The sequence below is a fragment of the Canis lupus genome, chromosome X (genome assembly GCF_048164855.1).
Source record: "Canis lupus baileyi chromosome X, mCanLup2.hap1, whole genome shotgun sequence".
NCBI lineage: Eukaryota > Metazoa > Chordata > Mammalia > Carnivora > Canidae > Canis > Canis lupus.
Window position 1 is genome coordinate 78,875,654 of NC_132876.1, and position 20,808 is coordinate 78,896,461.

At 35.1% G+C, this 20,808-nt stretch overlaps 1 protein-coding gene across 4 annotated transcripts in view; it reads left to right on the top strand.

Annotated features, from left to right (window-relative positions):
• The window catches only part of WNK3 (WNK lysine deficient protein kinase 3), a 154,114-nt gene that overhangs the window by 38,424 nt on the left and 94,882 nt on the right, over positions 1–20,808 (top strand). For all 4 annotated transcript variants that reach the window (XM_072817553.1, XM_072817552.1, XM_072817554.1 and 1 more), the window contains exons 3-10: positions 5,310–5,482; positions 6,528–6,748; positions 7,465–7,622; positions 10,360–10,448; positions 14,128–14,347; positions 18,573–18,867; positions 19,656–19,849; positions 19,945–20,094. In XM_072817553.1, coding sequence (XP_072673654.1) covers positions 5,310–5,482; positions 6,528–6,748; positions 7,465–7,622; positions 10,360–10,448; positions 14,128–14,347; positions 18,573–18,867; positions 19,656–19,849; positions 19,945–20,094 — 1,500 coding nt within the window. The remainder of the gene's footprint in view (positions 1–5,309; positions 5,483–6,527; positions 6,749–7,464; positions 7,623–10,359; positions 10,449–14,127; positions 14,348–18,572; positions 18,868–19,655; positions 19,850–19,944; positions 20,095–20,808) is intronic.

Below are 20,808 nucleotides of genomic sequence, written 5' to 3' on the forward strand. Positions count from 1 at the left end.
CCTGTATGAAGCTTTAACACTTATAAAATTATATTGCTTATGGATACAAGCCTATAATAAAAATATTTTTAAAACATGCATGGATTAAAAACCTAATTCAGATGGTTACTTCTGGGATGGGAAGGAAGGGGATAGAATCAAGGAGGGATACCTAGGGGACTTCAACTATGTCTTAAGTGTCTTGTTTAAATGGAAGTAAATTTGGCAAAATGTTAAAATTCAACAAAGCTGATTGTTATACCTTACTCTTTATGTTTTAATTTTCTTGTAATTCAAAAACAGAAAGCGAGTAAATTCAGAGCTCAATTTCTAGGTAACCTTTAAGTGACAAGTGAATCCAATATTAAAACTATTTAACCCCAGTTAATTTCATGAGGCCAGTGTAATCTGAATACAAATCCTTATATTGTACAAAAAAGAAAAGTATAGCTTAATCTTACATATGAATATAGATGTTAAAATCCTTAGCAAAATATTAGCAAATAAGACTCACCAGTGGATCAAAAGAATAATGTGCTGCACCTGGTAGGCCTTGAAGATTTTAATAGTTCTGTATCAGGAACCTATCAAGAAACCGTATGATCACATCAGTGGGTGCTGAGAAAACATTTGATAAAATTCAGCAGCCCCTCCTAATTTAAAAATAAAAGTAAAGTAGGAATGTAAGGAAATTACTTCAACATGTTAAACTTTGCAAAAACAAAAACAATAAGCATTGTAAGATGTGAGATAATAATACTTTTAATTAAAATACAATAAAAGGCAGTGATAGCTGTTATCATCATTTTTTTCAATATTGTGGATGTCTTAGCAAAATCAGTAAGAAAATAAACAGTACTTTGTAAAAGAGATAACTATCTTTTCCTGTTGATGATAGAATGTAATACTTGGAAAATCTCAGTCTCTAATATCTTTTCTCTAGAGAAAGAAGATAGAAGGAAGATAGAAGGTATAGGATGACAAGGTGAAGGTCCAAGCCATAATTTGTATACTTTCTCAGAGCAATGATTGCCTCAAGGCAGCAGAGCAAGAGTCAAGCCTTACCCTTCCCACATGATACGAAAAACAGAAACATTACAAGAAAACTGCAGACCTATATCCCTCGTGAACATAACATTAGTACATTAAATCCAGCAATATACAGAAAGGATAACATGTGATGACTGACTATGGCATTTTCCCAGGATGGCAAGGATTATTTAAAATTTGAAAGTGAATGTAATTCAATGTATTAAGAGACTATAGAAGAAAAAAACAATCATTTCAATAGATGCAGAAAAAAACATTTGAAGAAATTTAGTATCCATTTCTGATCAAAACTCAGTAAATTTGCAATTGAAGGGAACTTTCATAACCTGATAACATCCATTAAGAAAAACAACATTACAGCCTGTATCTTCCCCTGCCCTTTACCCATTTTGCCCATTCCCTTACCTCCTCCTCTCTGGCAACCATCAGTTTGTTCTCTGGATTTGTAGGTTTAATTTTGCTTTTGTTTGTTTACTCATTTGTTTTGTTTTCTAAATTCCACATGTGAGTGAAATCATGTGGCATTTGTCTTTCTGAGTCTGACTTATTCCACTTAGGATCATACCCTCTAGGTCCATCCATGTTGTCTCAAATGGCACAATCTCACCTTTTTATGTGGCTGCATAATATTCCATTGTGTAATATACACCATGTCTTCCTTATCCATTCCTCTATTGATAGACTTAGGTTGCTTCCATATCTTGGGTATTATAAATAATATTGCAGTAAACACAGGGGTACATGTATAGTTTTGAATTACTGTTTTAATTTTGGGGAGTAAATACCATACCATATTGGAATTATTTGGTCATTATTTTTATTTTTTTGAGGAGCCTCCATACTGTTTTCCAGAATGGCTGCACCAATTTACATTCCTTCTAATAGTGCTTGAGGGTTCCTTTTTCTCCACATTCTCACCATCAGTTATTTCTTTTCTTTTTGTTTATAGTCATTTTGAGAGATTATGGTGATATCTCAGTGTGATTTTGATTTGTATTTCCCTGATAAAGAGTGATATTGAGCATATTTTTATTTGTTGGCCATCTGTATGTCATCTTTGGAAAAATGTTCAGATTCTCTAGCCATTTTTTAAAAGGATTTATTTATTTGAGAGAGAGCATGCAAGTGGGGAGTGAGGGAGGAGGGGCAGAGGGAGAGGGAGAATCCCAAGCAGACACCGCACTGAGCATGGATGCCAATGTGGGACTTGATCTTCCCACCCTGAGATCATGACCAGGGATGAATTAAAAAGTTGGACATTTAACTGACTGAGCCACCCAGGTGACCCTAGCCATTTTTTAATCTGATTTTTTTTTTGGTGTTGAATTACGTGAATTCTTTATATATTTCAGATATTAACCACTTGTTAGATATATCATTGACAAATATCTTTTCCCATTTAGTAGGTTGACTTTTTTATTGATGATTTCCTTTGCTATGCAGAAGCTTTTTATTTTGATATAGTTTCAGTAGTTTATTTTGTTTTTGTTTCCCTAGCTTTAGGAGACCTATCTAGAAAAGTGTTGCTATGGCTGATGTCACAGGAATTACTGCATGTGTTCTTTTCTAGGATTTTTATGGTTTCAGGTCTCATTTAGGTCCTTATTCCATTTTGAGATTATTTTTATGTATGGTGTAAGAAAGTGGTTCATTTTCATTATTTTGCATGTAGCTGTCCAGTTTCCCCCATACAATTTATTGAAGAGACTGTCTTTTTCCCATAGTATATTCTTGTCTCCTTTGTCATGGATCAATTGACCATATAAGCGTGGATTTATTTCTGGGCTCTCTGTTCTTTTGATTTATGTGGTGTTTTTGTGCCAGACCATACTGTTTTGATTACAACAGTTTTGTAGTATATCTTGAAATCAAATTGTGATACTCCAGCTTTATTTTTCTTTCTCAAGATTTCTTTGGCTACTTAGCATATTTTATGGCTCCATAGAAATTTTAGGAATTTTTGCTCTAGTTCTGTGAAAAATGGTGGTATTTTGATAGAGATTGCATTGAATCTGTAGATTGCTTTAGGTGGTATGGGCATTTTAACATTAGTAATTCTTATCTGTGAGCATGGAGTATTTTTCCATTTGTGTCATCTTTAATTTCTTTTATCAATGTTTTATAGTTTTCAGTGTATAGGTCTTTCACTTCCTTGATTAAGTTTATTCCTGGGTATTTTATTCTTTTTGGTGCAATTGTAAATGGAATTTTCTTAATTTCTCTTTCTACTATTTTATTATTAGTGTATAAAAATGTTACCATGAAATTGCTATTTTTTAAAAAAGATTTTATTTATTCATGAGAGGCAGAGGAAGAAGCAGGCTCCATGCAGTGAGCCCGATATGGGACTTGATCCTGGAACTCCAGGATCACGACCTGAGCCAAAGTGCTTAACCGCTGAGCCACCCAGGGATCCCAAAATTGCTATTTAAAAGTATCATTTACAGTAGTACTAAAAAAACTACTTAAGTATATATGTAAGAAAGTATGTGCAGAATCTGTATGCTGAAAGCCAAGAAAAACATTGATAGAAGGAATCAAAGGAAATCCAAATAAATGGATTGGTTTATTGGAAGATTCAATATTGAGATGTCAGTTTTCTCCATATGACCTAGAAATTCAAGATAATTACATCAAAACCCCAGTGGGAATTTTTGTTGTTGTTGACAAACTGATTTTAAAATTAACATAGAAAGGCAAGGAACTGAAATACTAAAACAATTTTGACAAAGAACTTTAAGGAATTCATGTTAACTGATTTTCAGACTTAGTCCAAGGGTACAGTAATTAAGACATGTTTGGTATTGGCAAAGATAGGCACAAAGATAAATGGGACAGAACAGAGTTTAGAAATAGACCCAAACAGATACAGTCAAGTGATTTTTTAAAAAGATGCGATGACAATTCAACATAGAATGGATGGTCTTTTCTTTCTTTTCTTTTCTCTTCTTTTCTCTTCTCTTTTCTCTCCTCTCCTCTCCTTTTCTTTCCTCTCCTCTCCTCTTCTTTTTCTTTTCTTTTCTTTCTTTTCTTTTCTTTTCTTTTCTTTTCTTTTCTTTTCTTTTCTTTTCTTTCTTTTCTTTCCTTTCTTTCTCTTTTCTTCTTTCTTTATTTTATTTGGGACCCCTGGGTGACTCAGTGGTTGAGTGTCTGCCTCCTGCTCAGGGCGTGATCTTGGGGTCCAGGATTGAGTACCACATCCGGCTCCTTTCGGGGAGCCTACTTCTTCCTCTGCCTGTGTCTCTGCCTCTCTCTTCTCCATATCTCTCATGAATAAATAAATAAAATCTTTTTTAAAAATAAAATTCATTCAATATTTCTAACCACATTAACCAGGATTACTTAGCCTTGACTCTAAGTAAGCATTATTGGAAATTTCATACTATTTATTGTATGGCACACTCTCCTTTGCTAATAATTTTATGTGGCCATATTTTTATTGAAATTCTTTGAGTATTTTCAGAAAAGCTGTATGGTATGGTATACTTTGGGTCCTTGTTTTCATGAAAATGTGTTTATTTTTCCCTTTTAAATTTGATTGGTAGCTTGTCTGGGTTCAGAGTTTTAGGATTACAGTCCTCCCTCAGAATTCTGTAAACATTGTTCCTTTGACTTCTAGCATTTAATGTAGCAGATTAGAGGTTCATTTCCTGTTTGAAGGTATTTTACTGGATGGTAATCTTGTATTTACATCTGGAAATATGTTGGTATTTCACATATTTAACCACCATAAATGTCTACATGTCTAACATTTTGATTATTCTTGCCCTGACATTATAGACCCTATAGATGTGGAAATTTAAGGATTTGGGGAAACTTCCTATTTGTTTTGATTATTGTTTTTTTTCATTTTGATATATTGTTTTTCTTTTCCAGCATAGGAAATTTTATTTAGTTATTTTTCCAGTTTTATTGAGATATAATTGACATATAACGATGTGTACAACATAATGATTTGATATATGTGTATATTGTGGAATGATTACCACAGAAAGTTTAGTTATTATATAAGATTGATTTTTAAGTTATTGATTTATTTTGCAGGTGGGTTTATAACATAGTTTTGAACTATAACAGCTACTGCATTGTTGAATGGCAGGAGTCAAAGTATCTACCTAATAAAATATGTCAGTGATTATATAGGTCCTGAGAAAAATTTACAGTTGAAGATAAATATATACATAAATGAAAACAACAAAATAAAGCACACATTTGAATGATGTTAGAAATGTGCATGCAAATTTCTAGATTCTAATTTGGAGCTTCTTATTCCATTTCAGGACCGGAAATTAACCAAAGCTGAGCAGCAAAGGTTCAAGGAAGAAGCAGAAATGTTAAAGGGTCTCCAACATCCCAATATAGTTCGATTTTATGATTCCTGGGAGTCTATATTAAAAGGAAAGAAATGTATTGTATTGGTGACTGAACTTATGACATCAGGAACTTTAAAGACGTAAGTTGACCCTGATAGTGCCAATGAAGTTTTATTTGGAAATAATTTTCCAGAGTCCTAACAGTTGTTTATTAGAGAATTTGTAGCATCTGAATCTAGTGACTATGTCTCAGGACAGGTTAAAAAATTTAGGATGTTGGGATGCTTGGGTGGCTCAGGTTGAGTGCCTGCCTTCAGCCCAGGGCGTGATCCTGGAGTCCCGGGATCAAGTCCCACATCAGGTTCCCTGGATGGAGCCTGCTTCTCTCTCTGCCTATGTCTCTGCCTCTCCCTTTCTCTGCGTCTCCCATGAATAAATAAATAAACTATTTTAAAAAGAAGTAATGTCATTTTGTAAAAATAATGAAAGATGGGGGTTGTGGTCAGGTTCACCTATCTAGTGAGCAGTACTGTATAATTATAGTTTATTTTGTTTCTGACTATAGTTTTTCATTCAATGGTATAATCACTTATTTATAACTATTAAATGTGGGTTATACTTTTTCTGTTTCCTAGCATCTTTGCACTAAAATTTCACCTAGTTAAACCCCCTGGTGACCTTATATAAGCAGTTATTAGAAAGTAGAGAAGGATTTTCTTTATAAAATTGTGCTACCCTTCCACAAAAGGTTACTCTGATTAGAATGATTCTTGTTTTGAATTAAAAATGCTAAAAAAATTGCTAAACTTGGCAGGATGTCTTCTCTAAGAATGAAGCCTTATATTTAAAATTGTTTTTCTAGGGGTATCTGGGTGGCCCAGTGGTTGAGTGTCTGCCTTTGGTTCAGGTCATGATCCTGGGGTTTGGGATCGAGTCCTGCATCAGGCTCTCTGCAGGGAGCCTGCTTCTCCCTCTGCCTATGTCACTGCTTCTCTCTCTCTGTGTGTGTCTCTCATGAATACATAAATAAAATCTTAAAAAATGATTTTTCTGTAACAGACAATAGAAAACAACTCAGTGATGGCGTCATAGCACTGAGAATAGCTTACATGATTTACCCTAATAGTGCTCATATAATAAGCTAGCTGTGTTTGTTTACATGTGGTCTTTTGTTTCTTTGCATAGGTACTTAAAACGATTTAAAGTCATGAAACCAAAGGTCTTAAGGAGCTGGTGCAGGCAAATTTTAAAGGGGCTGCAGTTCTTGCACACTAGGACTCCTCCCATTATTCACCGGGATCTGAAGTGTGACAATATTTTCATCACAGGACCCACTGGATCTGTGAAGATTGGTGATCTTGGACTAGCCACCTTAATGAGAACATCTTTTGCTAAGAGTGTCATTGGTGATTAAAATTTTATAGTTTATTGGTTGGATAAAGAGAGATTTTGTTAACTGTATATGTCTAGAATAGGGATCAGCAAACTATGGCTCATGAGCCAAATCTGGCCCCATTGCCTATTTTCATAAATAAAGTTTTATGGGAACACAGCTTTACCCACTCATTTATGTATTGTCTGTGGCTGCTTTTGCATTACATTGGCAGAGTTGAATAGTTGTGACAGAGACCATTGTCTCTGAAATATTTACTCTCTGGTTCTTTACAGAGAAGTTTGCTGACTCCTGGCCTAGAATGTGAATTTGCTTTGAAATATCTATTACATATTTCCTTATTTCAGACATCCTAGTGTATTTCTTTTGTGGGGTATACTAAAGGTTATTAAAAGGTTCTGAAGATTTAAGAAAGAAGATTTACTAATTTAGTTTAGAAAATTATAAAGAAAGGATAGAAATAAAGACAGATTTTAGAAATCATTACCTGATCTTGAGCATTTACAAATTATAATTTATCAGTATAGAAAGTTAGGGAAATTCCTTACATACTTATATAGATATAGAAAATATTCTGCCAATTTTTATAAATTTGGTTTAGGGAGCAGAAATTAACTCAGATAATCCTTATGGCAAACCCTCAATCCTTCCTATGATATTGATGGATACAGTTTTCTTTTTTTTCATTTTTCTTTTTAATAAAGATGTGGATGTGGTGTTATTTTGTAGGGACTCCTGAGTTTATGGCCCCAGAGATGTATGAAGAACACTACGATGAATCTGTAGATGTCTATGCTTTTGGAATGTGTATGCTGGAAATGGCTACTTCAGAGTACCCTTATTCCGAGTGTCAGAATGCAGCTCAAATATACCGTAAAGTAACTAGTGTAGGTATAACTTTATTCTTTTTACTTCCTAGATTGTCACATTTCATGTGACGACTTTACCAACTGAAAACTAATTCTGGTTTAGGGCTATATAACATGCTAAATTTAACATAATTGTAATGAAACAAACTTTAGATTTATGCTATATACCTATGCTTTATTGGGGTCGCATTAAACGCTATTAGTATCTTTGGGTAAATGTACAGACATATCATCTGTATGCATTTGTTGATAATTTTTAGATTTATTAGGTGGAATTTTTTTTCAAAGTCAATAATGAAGATTGACTAAATGGTTTTGAAAGTTTCTGATGCAAAGCCTGATTTTAAAAGGGCATTCAAAATATTATTCAACACAAAGGGTTGTGGATGGGGTGGTTGGTCGGGTGTTGGGGTAACTGGGTGACAGGCACTGAGGACAGGCACTTGATGGGATGAGCACTGGGTGTTATACTATATGTTGGCAAATCAAACTTCAATAAAAACAAATTTAAAAAAATTTAAAAAGAACAAAATATTATTCAACAGATACAGTTTTTGGTTCCCTGTTAGGGGTATTTTTTTTGCAAGCTACTCATAAAGAGCTTGCAGTTTTAGTATGGATAAATTCACAAATAGCTATAAAAATAAAAGGATAGGAGTATATTAAGGGATGTAAGGAAGGTAGAAGCAAAGTCTTAAGATTGTTCAAAATTAGGTCTATTTCATATCCAGTTGGGTGGCTCTAGAATAGGCCAAGAAAGAGATTGTCAGAATGTTTGAACTAATAGGTACCCTTTTAAAATAAATGCTGTATACTGCATACTTTCATATTTAAATCCCTACAAGATGGCACTATCTTCAGTTTATGAATGATGAGACTGAGAATCAGAGATTGTGACTTGCCCAAGTTCACACAGCTACTAGTAATGTTGGATTTTGACTCTAGACCTGTCTGACTCTGGAGATACTTGTGTAATGAGACAAGAAATAAGGCCAATATCCAGAATGTGGGCCATTCTGTAGGACAAATGACCTAGTTTGTCCAACAAATCAATTTCATGAAAAAAAAGCAAAAGGGGAGGAGGGACTCAAAGAATAGAAGAGACATAAAGTAGTGTTGAGCAGGTAAATGTTTAACAACTGACTCTGAAAAAGAAAAAGCACTTATTTCTAACACTTGCTCATTTCCTTGGTATTAAATATTCCCTCAGTGACTGATTTTATGTTACCAATGTGATCTCAGTAAAGGCAGAATTGGGAATGGGATACACAGTGGAACTTACATGGTATTTCCACCAAGTTTTCACCCACCTCACCCTCTATTACCTACTTCACAATATACGATATCAATATCCTATACGATAGGACTTTTTCTATAAGAATAATGTAACTCCATTTTTTGAATGGTGACTTTATTATTTTATATTAAAGTAAAAAAATGCCATATCACAATTCACGTTTCCATCTATATTAAAGCTTCTTGAATTTGAGATCTAAATTAACTTCTAATCTCACCAAATTTATTTAGTATGTGATACTAGGTTTTCTGATTCTGCATCCTATGAAGTAGTGTGACAGACCCAGAAATAGTTTTTAGATTGCCTTATTTCATGACAATTATTCTATATCTTTCTCCTTCTAGATTAATTTGGAGTTTTCTGTTAAATGACTGTAACAATTATTTTTTTAAAGATTTGTTTATTTTAGAGAGAGAGAGAAAAGAGAGCACAAGTGGGAAGGGTAGAGGGAGAGGAGGAAAGAATCCTAAGCAGACTCCATGCTGAGTATGGAACCAGACATGGGGCTAGATCCCAGGACCCTGGATCATGGCCTGAGCCAAAACCAAGAGTGGGACGCTCAACCAACTGTGCCACCCCAGCACCCCTAATGATTTTTTTTAAAGTCTAAAACTCATAATTTGGGACACCTGGGTGGCTCAGTGGTTGAGCGTCTGCCTTCAGCTAGGGCATGATTCCAGGGACTTGGGATCGAGTCCCCGCAGGGAGCCTACTTCTCCCTTTGCCTATGTCTCTGCCTCTCTCTGTGTCTTTCAGGAATAAATAAATAAAATCTTTTTAAAAAACCTCATAATTTAAAGGGTAATAGAATGTAAAATAAGCAGATTCAGGCAGTAACACAGTTACAGAAACACTTTTAATTGTGTGGACCTTACTAATTTATCATTGAACTCCTAGAACCTGATAATTAGCTTGAGTTTCTCTCAATATTTTAGTATTGCTTAATGGTAAAGATAATACAGGTTTTTCAAAAGTTATATATATATTTTTTTCATACATACATATATATTGATTGTTGCTTCTAGCCATTCTGGAAGACTTGTTTATTATAGTTTATTAATTGGGGTTATACTTATATGTATATTTTGGGATCAAATATTTTTTCCCTATTTAATGCTGCAATATGAGAATTCTCCGTGTTATTAAATGCTTTGAGAACATTTTTAGATTTTGCAGAACATTAGCATATATATGTATCACACAATTTGTATCTCTGTTGTTGGAAATTTAGATTGTTCACAATTTTTCACTGTTATTTGTAGATCATTAGAACTGTGACAATATCTTCATCAAAAAATTGTGAAACTAAAAAAAATTGTGAAACTTACACTATATATATATACATATATATGTAAAGTTTAATATAGGTTAGTGATAAAAATTATTATGTTAATAAGTGTCCTGTTGACTTGAGATTTTAATTGCTTAATTTGTGACTAGAAACCATTTTTCCCCCAGGGCATAAAACCAGCCAGTTTCAATAAAGTCACTGATCCTGAAGTGAAAGAAATCATTGAAGGATGTATTCGTCAAAACAAATCAGAAAGGTGGGTACAAATGTAGTGAAATGATGTGACAGATGGATACATTGATCTCTTACCTTGGACTGAGTCATTATCTGACTTTGAATAATACCAGGTATTACTTTTGAATGGAAAAGAAACCATACCATCTAGAGTGAAGTGTATCAGTGCATGTTGTTTGCCATTTTGGGCTTTGATATCATGTGCTAAATTTTTCTAGAATTGAAATTTGAGTTTTGTTTGTATGTGTTATGGCAAGTTTTCATCGCCTTCAGCCTTCAGTTTAACAGTCACTGGGGACCCCCCAGTTAACTTGCTTCTAACAGTTGATAGTAGAGAGCTTCTGCAGTGTCACCTTTACGTAAGTACTTAAAAAAAGATAGCTTAAAAAGAATTGACCATCAACTCATCACATGTTTCGTATTTGACCAATGTCCTTGTGTCATGATAATGGTAAAATAGATAGGGCTATTTTTGTTCAAGAAGTATAATTTTAGGTTTATTTGTAACCCAATTTGTGTTTTCCTCATGGACACATCCCTTTAGTTTTAGCTTATATTTCCCATTAATTTGAGGTTTGGATAGTTGCTGAGTTAAATCAGTAAGTTAGTCTTTTGATTTTTTTATCTCCATATTGATTATGATTAATATAGGTGATAGGTCCTTTACAGAAATTATTTTCACCCACATTTTATTGACTGCCCCCCATTTTTATTAGTTTTCTAAGTTTAGTGTTGTGTATCTGAGGATATTTAAAGCCACTAAGGTAAAGCCTGCTCATTTTTTTAAAGTCTGTTTAATTATAGCTTTATTACAGAATTCTATTATACCAACAGGCTGTATCTAGGTAGTTATGTATTTTAATTTGGTAAACTATACACACCCTAAGAGTGACCATTTTAATCGTTTTTAAGTGTGTAATTCAGTGACATTAAGCACATTCACATTGTTATACAACCATCACCTCTATTTCCAGAACCTTTTCATCACCAAACAGAAACTCTGTACTCACTAAATAATATCTCTCCATTTTCTCTTCCTCTCAACCCCTGGTAATCTTTATTCTACTTTCTGTCTCCATGAATTTGCTTCTTCTAAGTATCTCATGTAAGTGAAATCAATACAATACTTATCCTTTGTGTCTGGTTTATTTCACTTAGCATAATGTTTTTCAAGTTTGGCTTCCATGTTAAAGCATGTATCAGAATTTCCTTCCTTTTAAAGGCAGAAATACATACACACATATAGCACATTTTGTATATTCATCCATTCATCTGTTGATAGACACCGGGGTTATTTTTATCTTTTGGCTATATGGTGAATAATGCTGCATGAACATTGGTGAATAAGTATTTGCTTGAATCCCTGATTTCAGGTCTTTTCAGTGTATACCTAGGAATGGAATTACTGGAACATATGGTAATACTATATTTAATTCTTTGAAGAACCGCCAGTTTTTTTCTGCAGTGGCTACACCATTTTGTATTCCTTCCAGAAAGGAAGGTATGAAGGTTCAAATTTGTCAACATCTTCACCAACATTTGTTTTTTTCCCATTTTTTTGATAATAGCCATCCTGATGGTTATGAAGTGGTATCTCATTGTGGTTTTGATTTACATTTTCCTAATGACTAATGATGTTGAATATCTTTACATGTGGTTGTTGGCCATTTGGATATCTTTGGAGAAATGTCTGTTCAAGTCCTTTGCCCTTTTAAAAAAATTAGATTGTTTATTTTGTTGTTGTGGCTATTTTGAGTTGTAAGAGTTTATGCATGCCTTTTTTTTAAGTGGTAATTTTTATCACAATTAAAATACATAACTACTTAAAGGTGCAGTTGACCCTTGGATAACAAGTCGTACAGTACTGTAAATGTATTTTCTCTTCCTTATGGTTTTTCTTAATATTTTCTTTACTCTAGCTTACTTTATTGTAAAAATACAGTATAAAATGCATAACATAGTATATAACACATAGAAAATATATGTTAATCAATTGTTTATGTTATTGATAAGGCTTCTGGCCAACAGTAGGCTATTAGTCGTTAAGCTTTTGGGGAACTAAGAGTTAGACACAGATTTTTCAACTAATGTCGGCACCCCAACCATTCCCTGCAACCACCACAGTGTTCGAGGGCCAGTTGTACTATATTGAAGTAGCCGTTTTAGTTTGGATTCTGATTATAGCTTTTGCAGCATTTTAATTGAGATCTCTTACCAAAGAACATTGGAATATTCAAAAGGATTCATGGCATATTAGTGTATTAGAAAGAGCACGGACTTCTGCATCAGATTAAAATTTAAATGTGGACTCACACTTAGCCAGTGTGATCTTGAGCAAGTTACTTAGCTGTTCTTCAAAGCAGGTATTTATTTTGATGATTAAAAGGATAATACATACAAAACAACTAACAGAGTAATAAGTATTTAATCATATCTTTTGCTGCTATTGCTATAATTATCCCACAGTAAAAATACACAGGCAACATTTTCATTGAAAGGCAGAGGTCTTAACTTGGTTATGTCTTCTTTTTTTTAAGATTTTACCTATTAGAGAGTACATACATGAACAGGAGGAGGGACAGAGGGATTGAGAGAAGCAGGCTCCCCACTGAGCAGAGAGCCAGACACAGGGCTGGATCCCAGAACCATGAGATCATCACCTGAGCAGACACTTAACTGACTGAGCCACCCAGGTGCCCCTTGGTGGCACCTCTCACTGTAACCTTAAAACTAATTAGTCTGAAGAAGCTTATTCTTTTTATTTTATAGCAGTCTCTTAATTATTTGTCCCTTGATCACTAAAAAAAAATGATCAGGAGGGTGGAAAATCATCAACTTACAGCATACCATGCTGTCAATATATTTTATCTTTAAATAGTATAGGAGAGGTTTTCAATGTAGACATTGTGGAATATATTAGTTTGAGCTCTCTCTGGCATATAATATAGATAGGTTAGATATTATATATCTGTTTAGAAATTGGTCCAAGCAAAGGAAATTAACTGCTCCCAGCTTGTAAAAGAATCTTTTGAACCCCTGTCCTTTTTTTCTCTTCGGAGATAGTTAAGCCCTAATTTTAGATAGAGGTGTATCCTTGCATATATACTTTGGCCTAAAACACTAGACTTAGATACTTTAAGAAAACCATGGGACTTTGCTGAACTAAATTAGTTTCATTCAGAGCATTCTCTAAAGAGTGAAGTACACTGACTAGATTATTGTTGATGGAGTCAGTAACTTCTATTTGTAAAAGAGTTTGAATTTCTGATTTCCTTTAGAGGTTATATATCCAGAAGAGCTTTTCGTTTCCTTTACTGTCAATCTGTTGTTTGAATTTTAGTAACTTAGGCCAGTGGCTTAGGGAAGCTAGTCACTCCACCTAACATATACTTCAACACTTCTACAGTTCTCTAGGCATACTTATAGGTATGTTAAACTTGAGTATATAGCTATGCTGCTGGTAATAATCTTTAATTAAGGTGACTTTAAGTGCGTGTTAGTTGGGATTTCTTTGCATCCTTGGTAAACAATAAGTTGGATTTAAGATTTGGTTTTTATAACAAGACAGATTAATGGGGTAATTAATAGAAGAGTTAAAATAAAATTGTTACTTTTATATAATTGATGTTTACTAATTAAGGATTCTATATCTTATTTATGATTGGAAAAACTGATAATGAGATACGTATTTTGTTTATTAGGTTGTCTATCAGGGACCTACTAAACCACGCATTTTTTGCTGAGGATACAGGACTGAGGGTGGAGTTAGCAGAGGAAGATGACTCCTCAAATTCATCCCTGGCTTTAAGACTCTGGGTTGAAGATCCTAAAAAATTGAAAGGCAAGCACAAAGACAATGAAGCTATTGAATTCAGTTTCAATTTAGAAACAGATACCTCTGAGGAAGTAGCGTATGAAATGGTAAGTGAATCCTACCGCTGCTCTCCACCGCCTCCCCATGCCCCTGCCCACTGCTGCCCTTTATAATATCAGAGTTGATTGATTCCTTTCTCCTTATTGCTTTATTCCCTCTCATTTTTCCTTTTCTTTATTTAAATTATTTTATTGTGAAATGCATCTCTACAGCAGAGTATATTAAATCTGTATGTACAGCATAATGAATAATAAAACACTACTGTTGTTAAGAAACAGAACACAACCCATACCTTAGAAGCCACCTCTATGCCCCTCCCAGTTATATTCCTTTCCCTAATCACAACAGTTAATACCTACCCTGACTTTTGTGTTACTCATTCCTTTGCTTTTTCTTATAATTTAAGTAATATTTTCTTTTGTTTTAAAAACCTGAGTGGCAAGCCCACATCTCATTGGTTCCTGAAGTTACTATTAGGTGAAGATACCCAGGAGTGCATAAGCTGAACAGTCTTTTGGTCATAGTCTGGCTTCAGCTTTCTTTAATGTTTATAAGAGCCATTTCTGGGGAAGTCAGCAGGCAAGGTCATGAGTGAGTTCAAGGAAGAACACACATGGCTCACCAGTCAGGTCACTGATGGGCTGTTGTGTGGACCAGAAATTAGTTGTCTGATAACAATATGGTTTGATGGGGAGTGGGCCCTTCTGACTTCTCTACTTCTACTCACCCCATGATCCCTCTCCCTACATAGCAGATGACAGCAGATAACTTCTGTGGGGTTACATGTGTGTCCACACCTGATCCAGGCTGCTGCAGTGCTTGGAGGGAAGGTGTGTAGGACCTTTGGCAGCACATAGACAAATTAGCCAAGTACAGATAGTCTTGAGCCAGGCTTACCTGGGCATTCTGTCCTCCGGTTAAAAAGAAGGATGGAACATTGACAGTGGGGATCTTGGAGATGATAGCCTTTAACATGTCTATTTTTGTAGTCATACTGTCCTAATCTGGAATGATTGCCTTGGACATCCGGTGCACAACTATTATCCTGATATTTCTCTTAACTATCTTTCTAGATTTCTCTTCCTCTCTTCATTGGGTTTCATATTTCCTAAATCCCATGTCTTTCTCTTTCTTGGTTTATTCTCTTGTTTTAGTGACATACTTCCTCTGGTCTGCTTCTTAACAGAATGGGTATGAGAAGTAAATTCTTTGAGACTTGCATGTATGACAATACTTTTATTCTATATTGATATTTAATTGATTGACTAAGACATTTTAGTTTGCATTTAAAAAAAATTAGACTCATTGTTCCATGCTTTTCTAGCTTTCAGTATTGATACTGAGAAGTACAAAGCTGTTCTGTTTTCTGAATCTTTTGCATGTCATCCATTTTTTGCTTTCTGGAAGCTTGTAATAATTTCTATTTCTTTGTTAGTATTCTAAAATTTCACAGTTATGTGTCTTGATTTGGGTCTATTTTCATCTACCGTGTTGGATTCTCAGCAGACCCTTCCAGTCTGTCAACTCATATCCTTTAGTTTCTTGGAAATTTCTTTAAGTATTTTATTGATTTCTTCCCCATCGTTTTCTTTCCGGAAATGTTATCATTTGGATGTTGGACTCTTGGATTAATTCTCCAATGTTCTTATCTTTTCTATTTTCCATCTTTTTGTCTTTTTATTCTCCTTTCTGACAGATATTATCAACTTTATCTTCTACCCCTTCTATTGAGTTTTTCATTTCTGCTATCATTTTTTTAATTTTAAGAGTTCCTTTTTATATTTTGGTCTGTTCCTTCCTTAGAGTAAACATCTTGTTTTTTGTTTCATGGAGGCAATATTATCACACCTCTCTGTAACACTAGTAAAGATAGTGTTTTTGACATTTTTTCTCCCTGTGTAGGCTCTTTTCTACAAATTGCTGTTTTACTTTTGCTGGTTTTGTGCTCTGTTTTCTTGTTAGAGGCTTTTCTGATATTTCTGATAATTCTTGGCTAGTTGCTTATGATTAATAGATTATAGGAGACTATATTTGTTTTCTGTTGCTGTGTAACAAATTACCACAAATTCAATGGCTTAAAGCAACATCCATTTATTATCTCAGTTCTAGAGGTCAAAAGGCCTAAGTGGGCTTCACTGGATTCTCTGCTTAGGATCTTACAGGCTAAAATCCAGTTGTTGGTGGCCTGGGCTCTTATCTGGAGGCTCTTGGTTGGTGGAGGTGGGTGGGGGGATGCTTTTGAGTTGTTGGCAGAATTCAGTTCCTTATGGTTGTAAGACTGAGGCCCCTGTTTCCTTGATGGCTATTAGCTGGTTGTTACTTTCCACTTCTAGAGGCTGCTTTTCAGTCTTTTCATGTACCCCCACTCCATCTTCAAAGTCAGCAATGTCTTGTTGAATCCTTCTAGAGTCACCTGCTGGTAAAAGGCTCACAAGGATAATATCCCTATTTTAAGGTCAACTGTTCATAGCAAAATAATGGGAGTGATATTTCATTATATTCACAAGTTTGAGGATTAGGATGGGACATCTTTGAGGGGCCTTAATTTTGCCAAACACAGGAACTTACAGCCTATTGGATGATGTGATTGCTTGTGTTAGACTTGTTAACTTTGACTTATAACATAGGGTGTCTGGGTAGGCCTTTAATTAGGGAATCTTTGACATCAATATTTATAGGTATGTCTTCTTGGATTGGTCAGGTTCCCCAGATAATCATCTTTCAATGTCCTTCCTGAAGGATAAGGGTTTGGTTACTGGTATTTTGGTAGCAAGTGGGGTAAAGAGCTAAGGGTTTCTGCATATGGCATTCAGCATGCATATGGTCATTCAATTTTGTTTTCCACACGGTAGCCTTAACCCTCAACTGTGTCTAGTGTGCCATAGTCCAGAGACCCTCTCTTTTACCCTCTCTAGAGAACAAATCTCCAGGCTTCTTGGGTAGGGAGAAGCAATCACCCAAAAGTGTGGAATGGAGGGTGGGGTACAGGGATCTAAATATTTAACTGCTTCTCACAACCCTTTCACTTAGTCTTCCTTATTTTAGTCATCTCTTTTGACTTAACCCAGTTCTGGAAGTAACTGATATTGCCAGTTCCTGTGCCTTATGAGTATTTTTCAGTATAAATGATTAATGAATCTCAGCCTTCCCTAGTTCACCTTTTTCAGGACTGCTAGGTCACTTATTACTTAATCTGTTTTCCACATTCCGGAGTGTCCAAAATGTTGTTGCTGTTGCCTTTCTCTTATTCTCCCTGTCCTTGTGGTTTACAACCTAAAAATCCATTTAGTATGGGGTTTGTTTTGTTTTGTTTTGTTTTGTTTTTGGAGCTTCGGGAGGGAGTGAAATTAAATATATGGATTCCATCTAACATTTTAATCATCTTTCAACTACCACGAAATTTCCCTGAGTCTGCAGACCCCCAAGACATGCTTTAAAAAACAGATTGTAGGACTGAGAATGATATGCCATGACACCTCTTCAAGTCATCTTCTCTGCTACTCAGCCCTGCTCTTCTCAGACAGCAAGCCCTTAACTTCTCTTCTCTCACTCTTCTAACGCCTGGTAAGATGTAGTACTTTGCTGTGAGCCTATTTCCCTTTGCCTAGAGTGTGGATCTCTAAACTTCGTTCATACCTCCCTTAATAGCCAGCAAGTTCTTTTTTTGTTTTAATTCAAGTTAGAGTTTACCTTCCTCTGTGACACTTTCTCTACTTTTTCCTTTAGGGCTTTTCTACCTTATTTTAAGTTAAATTTGTACCATCTTACCACCAGATTGTGTGCTCATACAGGACAAAGGACCAATGTAGTAACTTATATGTCTCTGGAGTCCAGTACTGGGCACATTGTAGGCACTTAATGTTGAATGAGGAAACCTTTTTAATCTTTCACAAACCTTAATGAGTCATAAATTAACTGTAATAAGACTGCATGTACTGAAACATCAAGTTTTTTGTCTGTTTTTGTTTAAAGCCAGAATTATTTTAACAATGCTTGGTAATGGTGTTGTTTTTCTTGTGCTGATTAAAGGCTCTCGATTTATGTATGTCTGATTTAAAAAGAACATAAATATACATCCATTATATTGAATCACTATGATGTACATCTGAAACTGTCAATCATATTGAATTGAAAAAAAACATGTAAACAAATTAACTGTTAATTTAATAGCATTTGGAATTTTGGGGGGTCACAAAATAACTCTTCTAGTAAAAAAAAAGTTAAAATCTTAAATATTAAAGATGTAGTTTGCTTATTATGTTTTGTTTGTAGGTCAAGTCAGGATTCTTCCATGAAAGTGATTCCAAAGCTGTTGCTAAATCCATTAGAGACCGGGTCACTCTGATAAAGAAGACGAGGGAGAAGAAGCCAAGTGGCTGTTTGGAAGAACGCAGGGATTCCCAGTCCAAGTCTGCAGGGAATGTACTTCTTCAGCCCCAGAACACAACTTTACCCTCTGCTCCTGCTCAGCACACTGGAGCAGAATGTGAAGAAACTGAAGTTGATCAACATGTTCGACAACAGCTTCTAAAAAGAAAACCACAGCAGCCCCATCCCTCTGTTACAGGTAACAGCACAATTTATAAAAGCACACAATTTATAAAAGCACACAATTCCTCAAGAAGGAATTTTCTAGACTTTAAGATCCTTTGTATTTTATTTAAAAATTATTTATTTATTTATTTATGATAGTCACACAGAGAGAGAGAGAGAGAGGCAGAGACACAGGCAGAGGGAGAAGCAGGCTCCATGCACGGGGAGCCCGAGATGGGATTCGAGCCCGGGTCTCCAGGATAGCGCCCTGGGCCAAAGGCAGGCGCTAAACCGCTGCGCCACCCAGGGATCCTGATCCTTTGTATTTTAGACTCAAGTATAAAATCATGGTTCCTCTAATTTTTCTTTTTCTTTTTTTCCTCTAATTTTTCTGCTATAATACATTCTCTAGTCAGAAGGACACAGTATTTTCATAGTAATAACCAATTGTTCTATAAAGACAGTATTATTTTCTAGCCAGGTTCTAGGAAAATGAGAATATGACACTTAGATTTTTCTGAAGTCCTAATGGCAAGTATAGATTAGTTGGGGTTATACATGAAATGGCCAGCAAATGGAGTTGATTTTTATGTGATTCTTTGTTTATAGGTTTACTTTACCAAGAAAATTTTAGTTCTACCACAGTGTCCACATGGAGAGTTTATATAATGGTTTTTGGTTAACTGTGTAATGTGCATGTTTTATTTCAAGTTGTCTTAGGTTTTCAGAGGGAAAAGAGATATAAAACACTTATTTTCTATGTCATTAGGACCTTGTGCTTCAAGTTTTCCTTCTACTTGTTGCTTATTTTCTGTGTCATAGGTGACAATTTGTCCGAAGTGGGAGCTGGATCTGCTGTACACTCAGATACTTCAAGTCAGCCTAGTATAGCCTATTCCTCAGACCAGATGATGGGCTCTCAAGTGGTTTCCAACATCTCACAGGCTGAAAGAAATGTTCCAGGGATGATTTATCCATCCCAGCAGCTAGTAGGACATTACCAGCAGATTTCAGGGGTGAGGTGAACTGTTACATTTTTAAATATATAATCCATATATTTACTGTAAATGAGAGAGTTTATCTTTAATATATTTTTTTTCTTATTTAACAGCTGCAACAGCAGCCAAAGCTGACTCAGCCCCACATCTTGCCTTTGGTTCAAGGTCAGTCTTCTGTTTTGCCTGTACGTGTCCTTGGACCTCCAGTTGTCGCACAACCCCAGGTTTCCCCATTAACTGTCCAGAAGATCTCACAGATGAAGGTAAGATATATTTTAGAGGCTCTGTATTCAGTTAAATATATTCAACACTGTCTAGATTTTCTGACAAGCAAAGGCTCTCTTTCACAAATTCATTATAGTTTATGTAAAACTCCCTGAAAGCCAAAAGTTGTTTATGTTTTCCTTCACCTAAGATGTTCTTGAGGATGTGCTTAACATTGTGAAGCTAGAGTCTTGAGACACTGCTCGTATAATTGGAAAAGAAACTGAGAACTCCATATATGGATAAACAAACTTATTTAGGACTCAGATCTCTTGCTCCTGGTGATGATGGTTTGTTCTTTATATTAGACTTTTCTAGCCTGGTGTGAATGTGGAGGGATTTTCTTTTCTTCTTTTCTTTTCTTTTCTTTTCTTTTCTTTTCTTTTCTTTTCTTTCTTTCTTTTCTTTTCTTTCTTTTCTTCTTCTTCTTCTTCTTTTTTTTTACAGATTTTATTTATATATTTGAAAGAGTACGCACATGAGTGGGGGTAGAGGGCAGGCAAAGAGAGGGGGAAAAGCAGACTCCCCACTGAGCAGAGGCTCCATCCCAGGACCTGGGATCATGACATGAGCTGAAGGCAGATGCATTAACCTATTGAGCCACCCAGATACCCCTAGAGGGATTTCTTCCCTAGTTAATTGGAAATAGTATTTTATAGGCTTACAATTTTTAACACTTTCATCTAAATTTTTGGCTTTTATTTATTTATTTA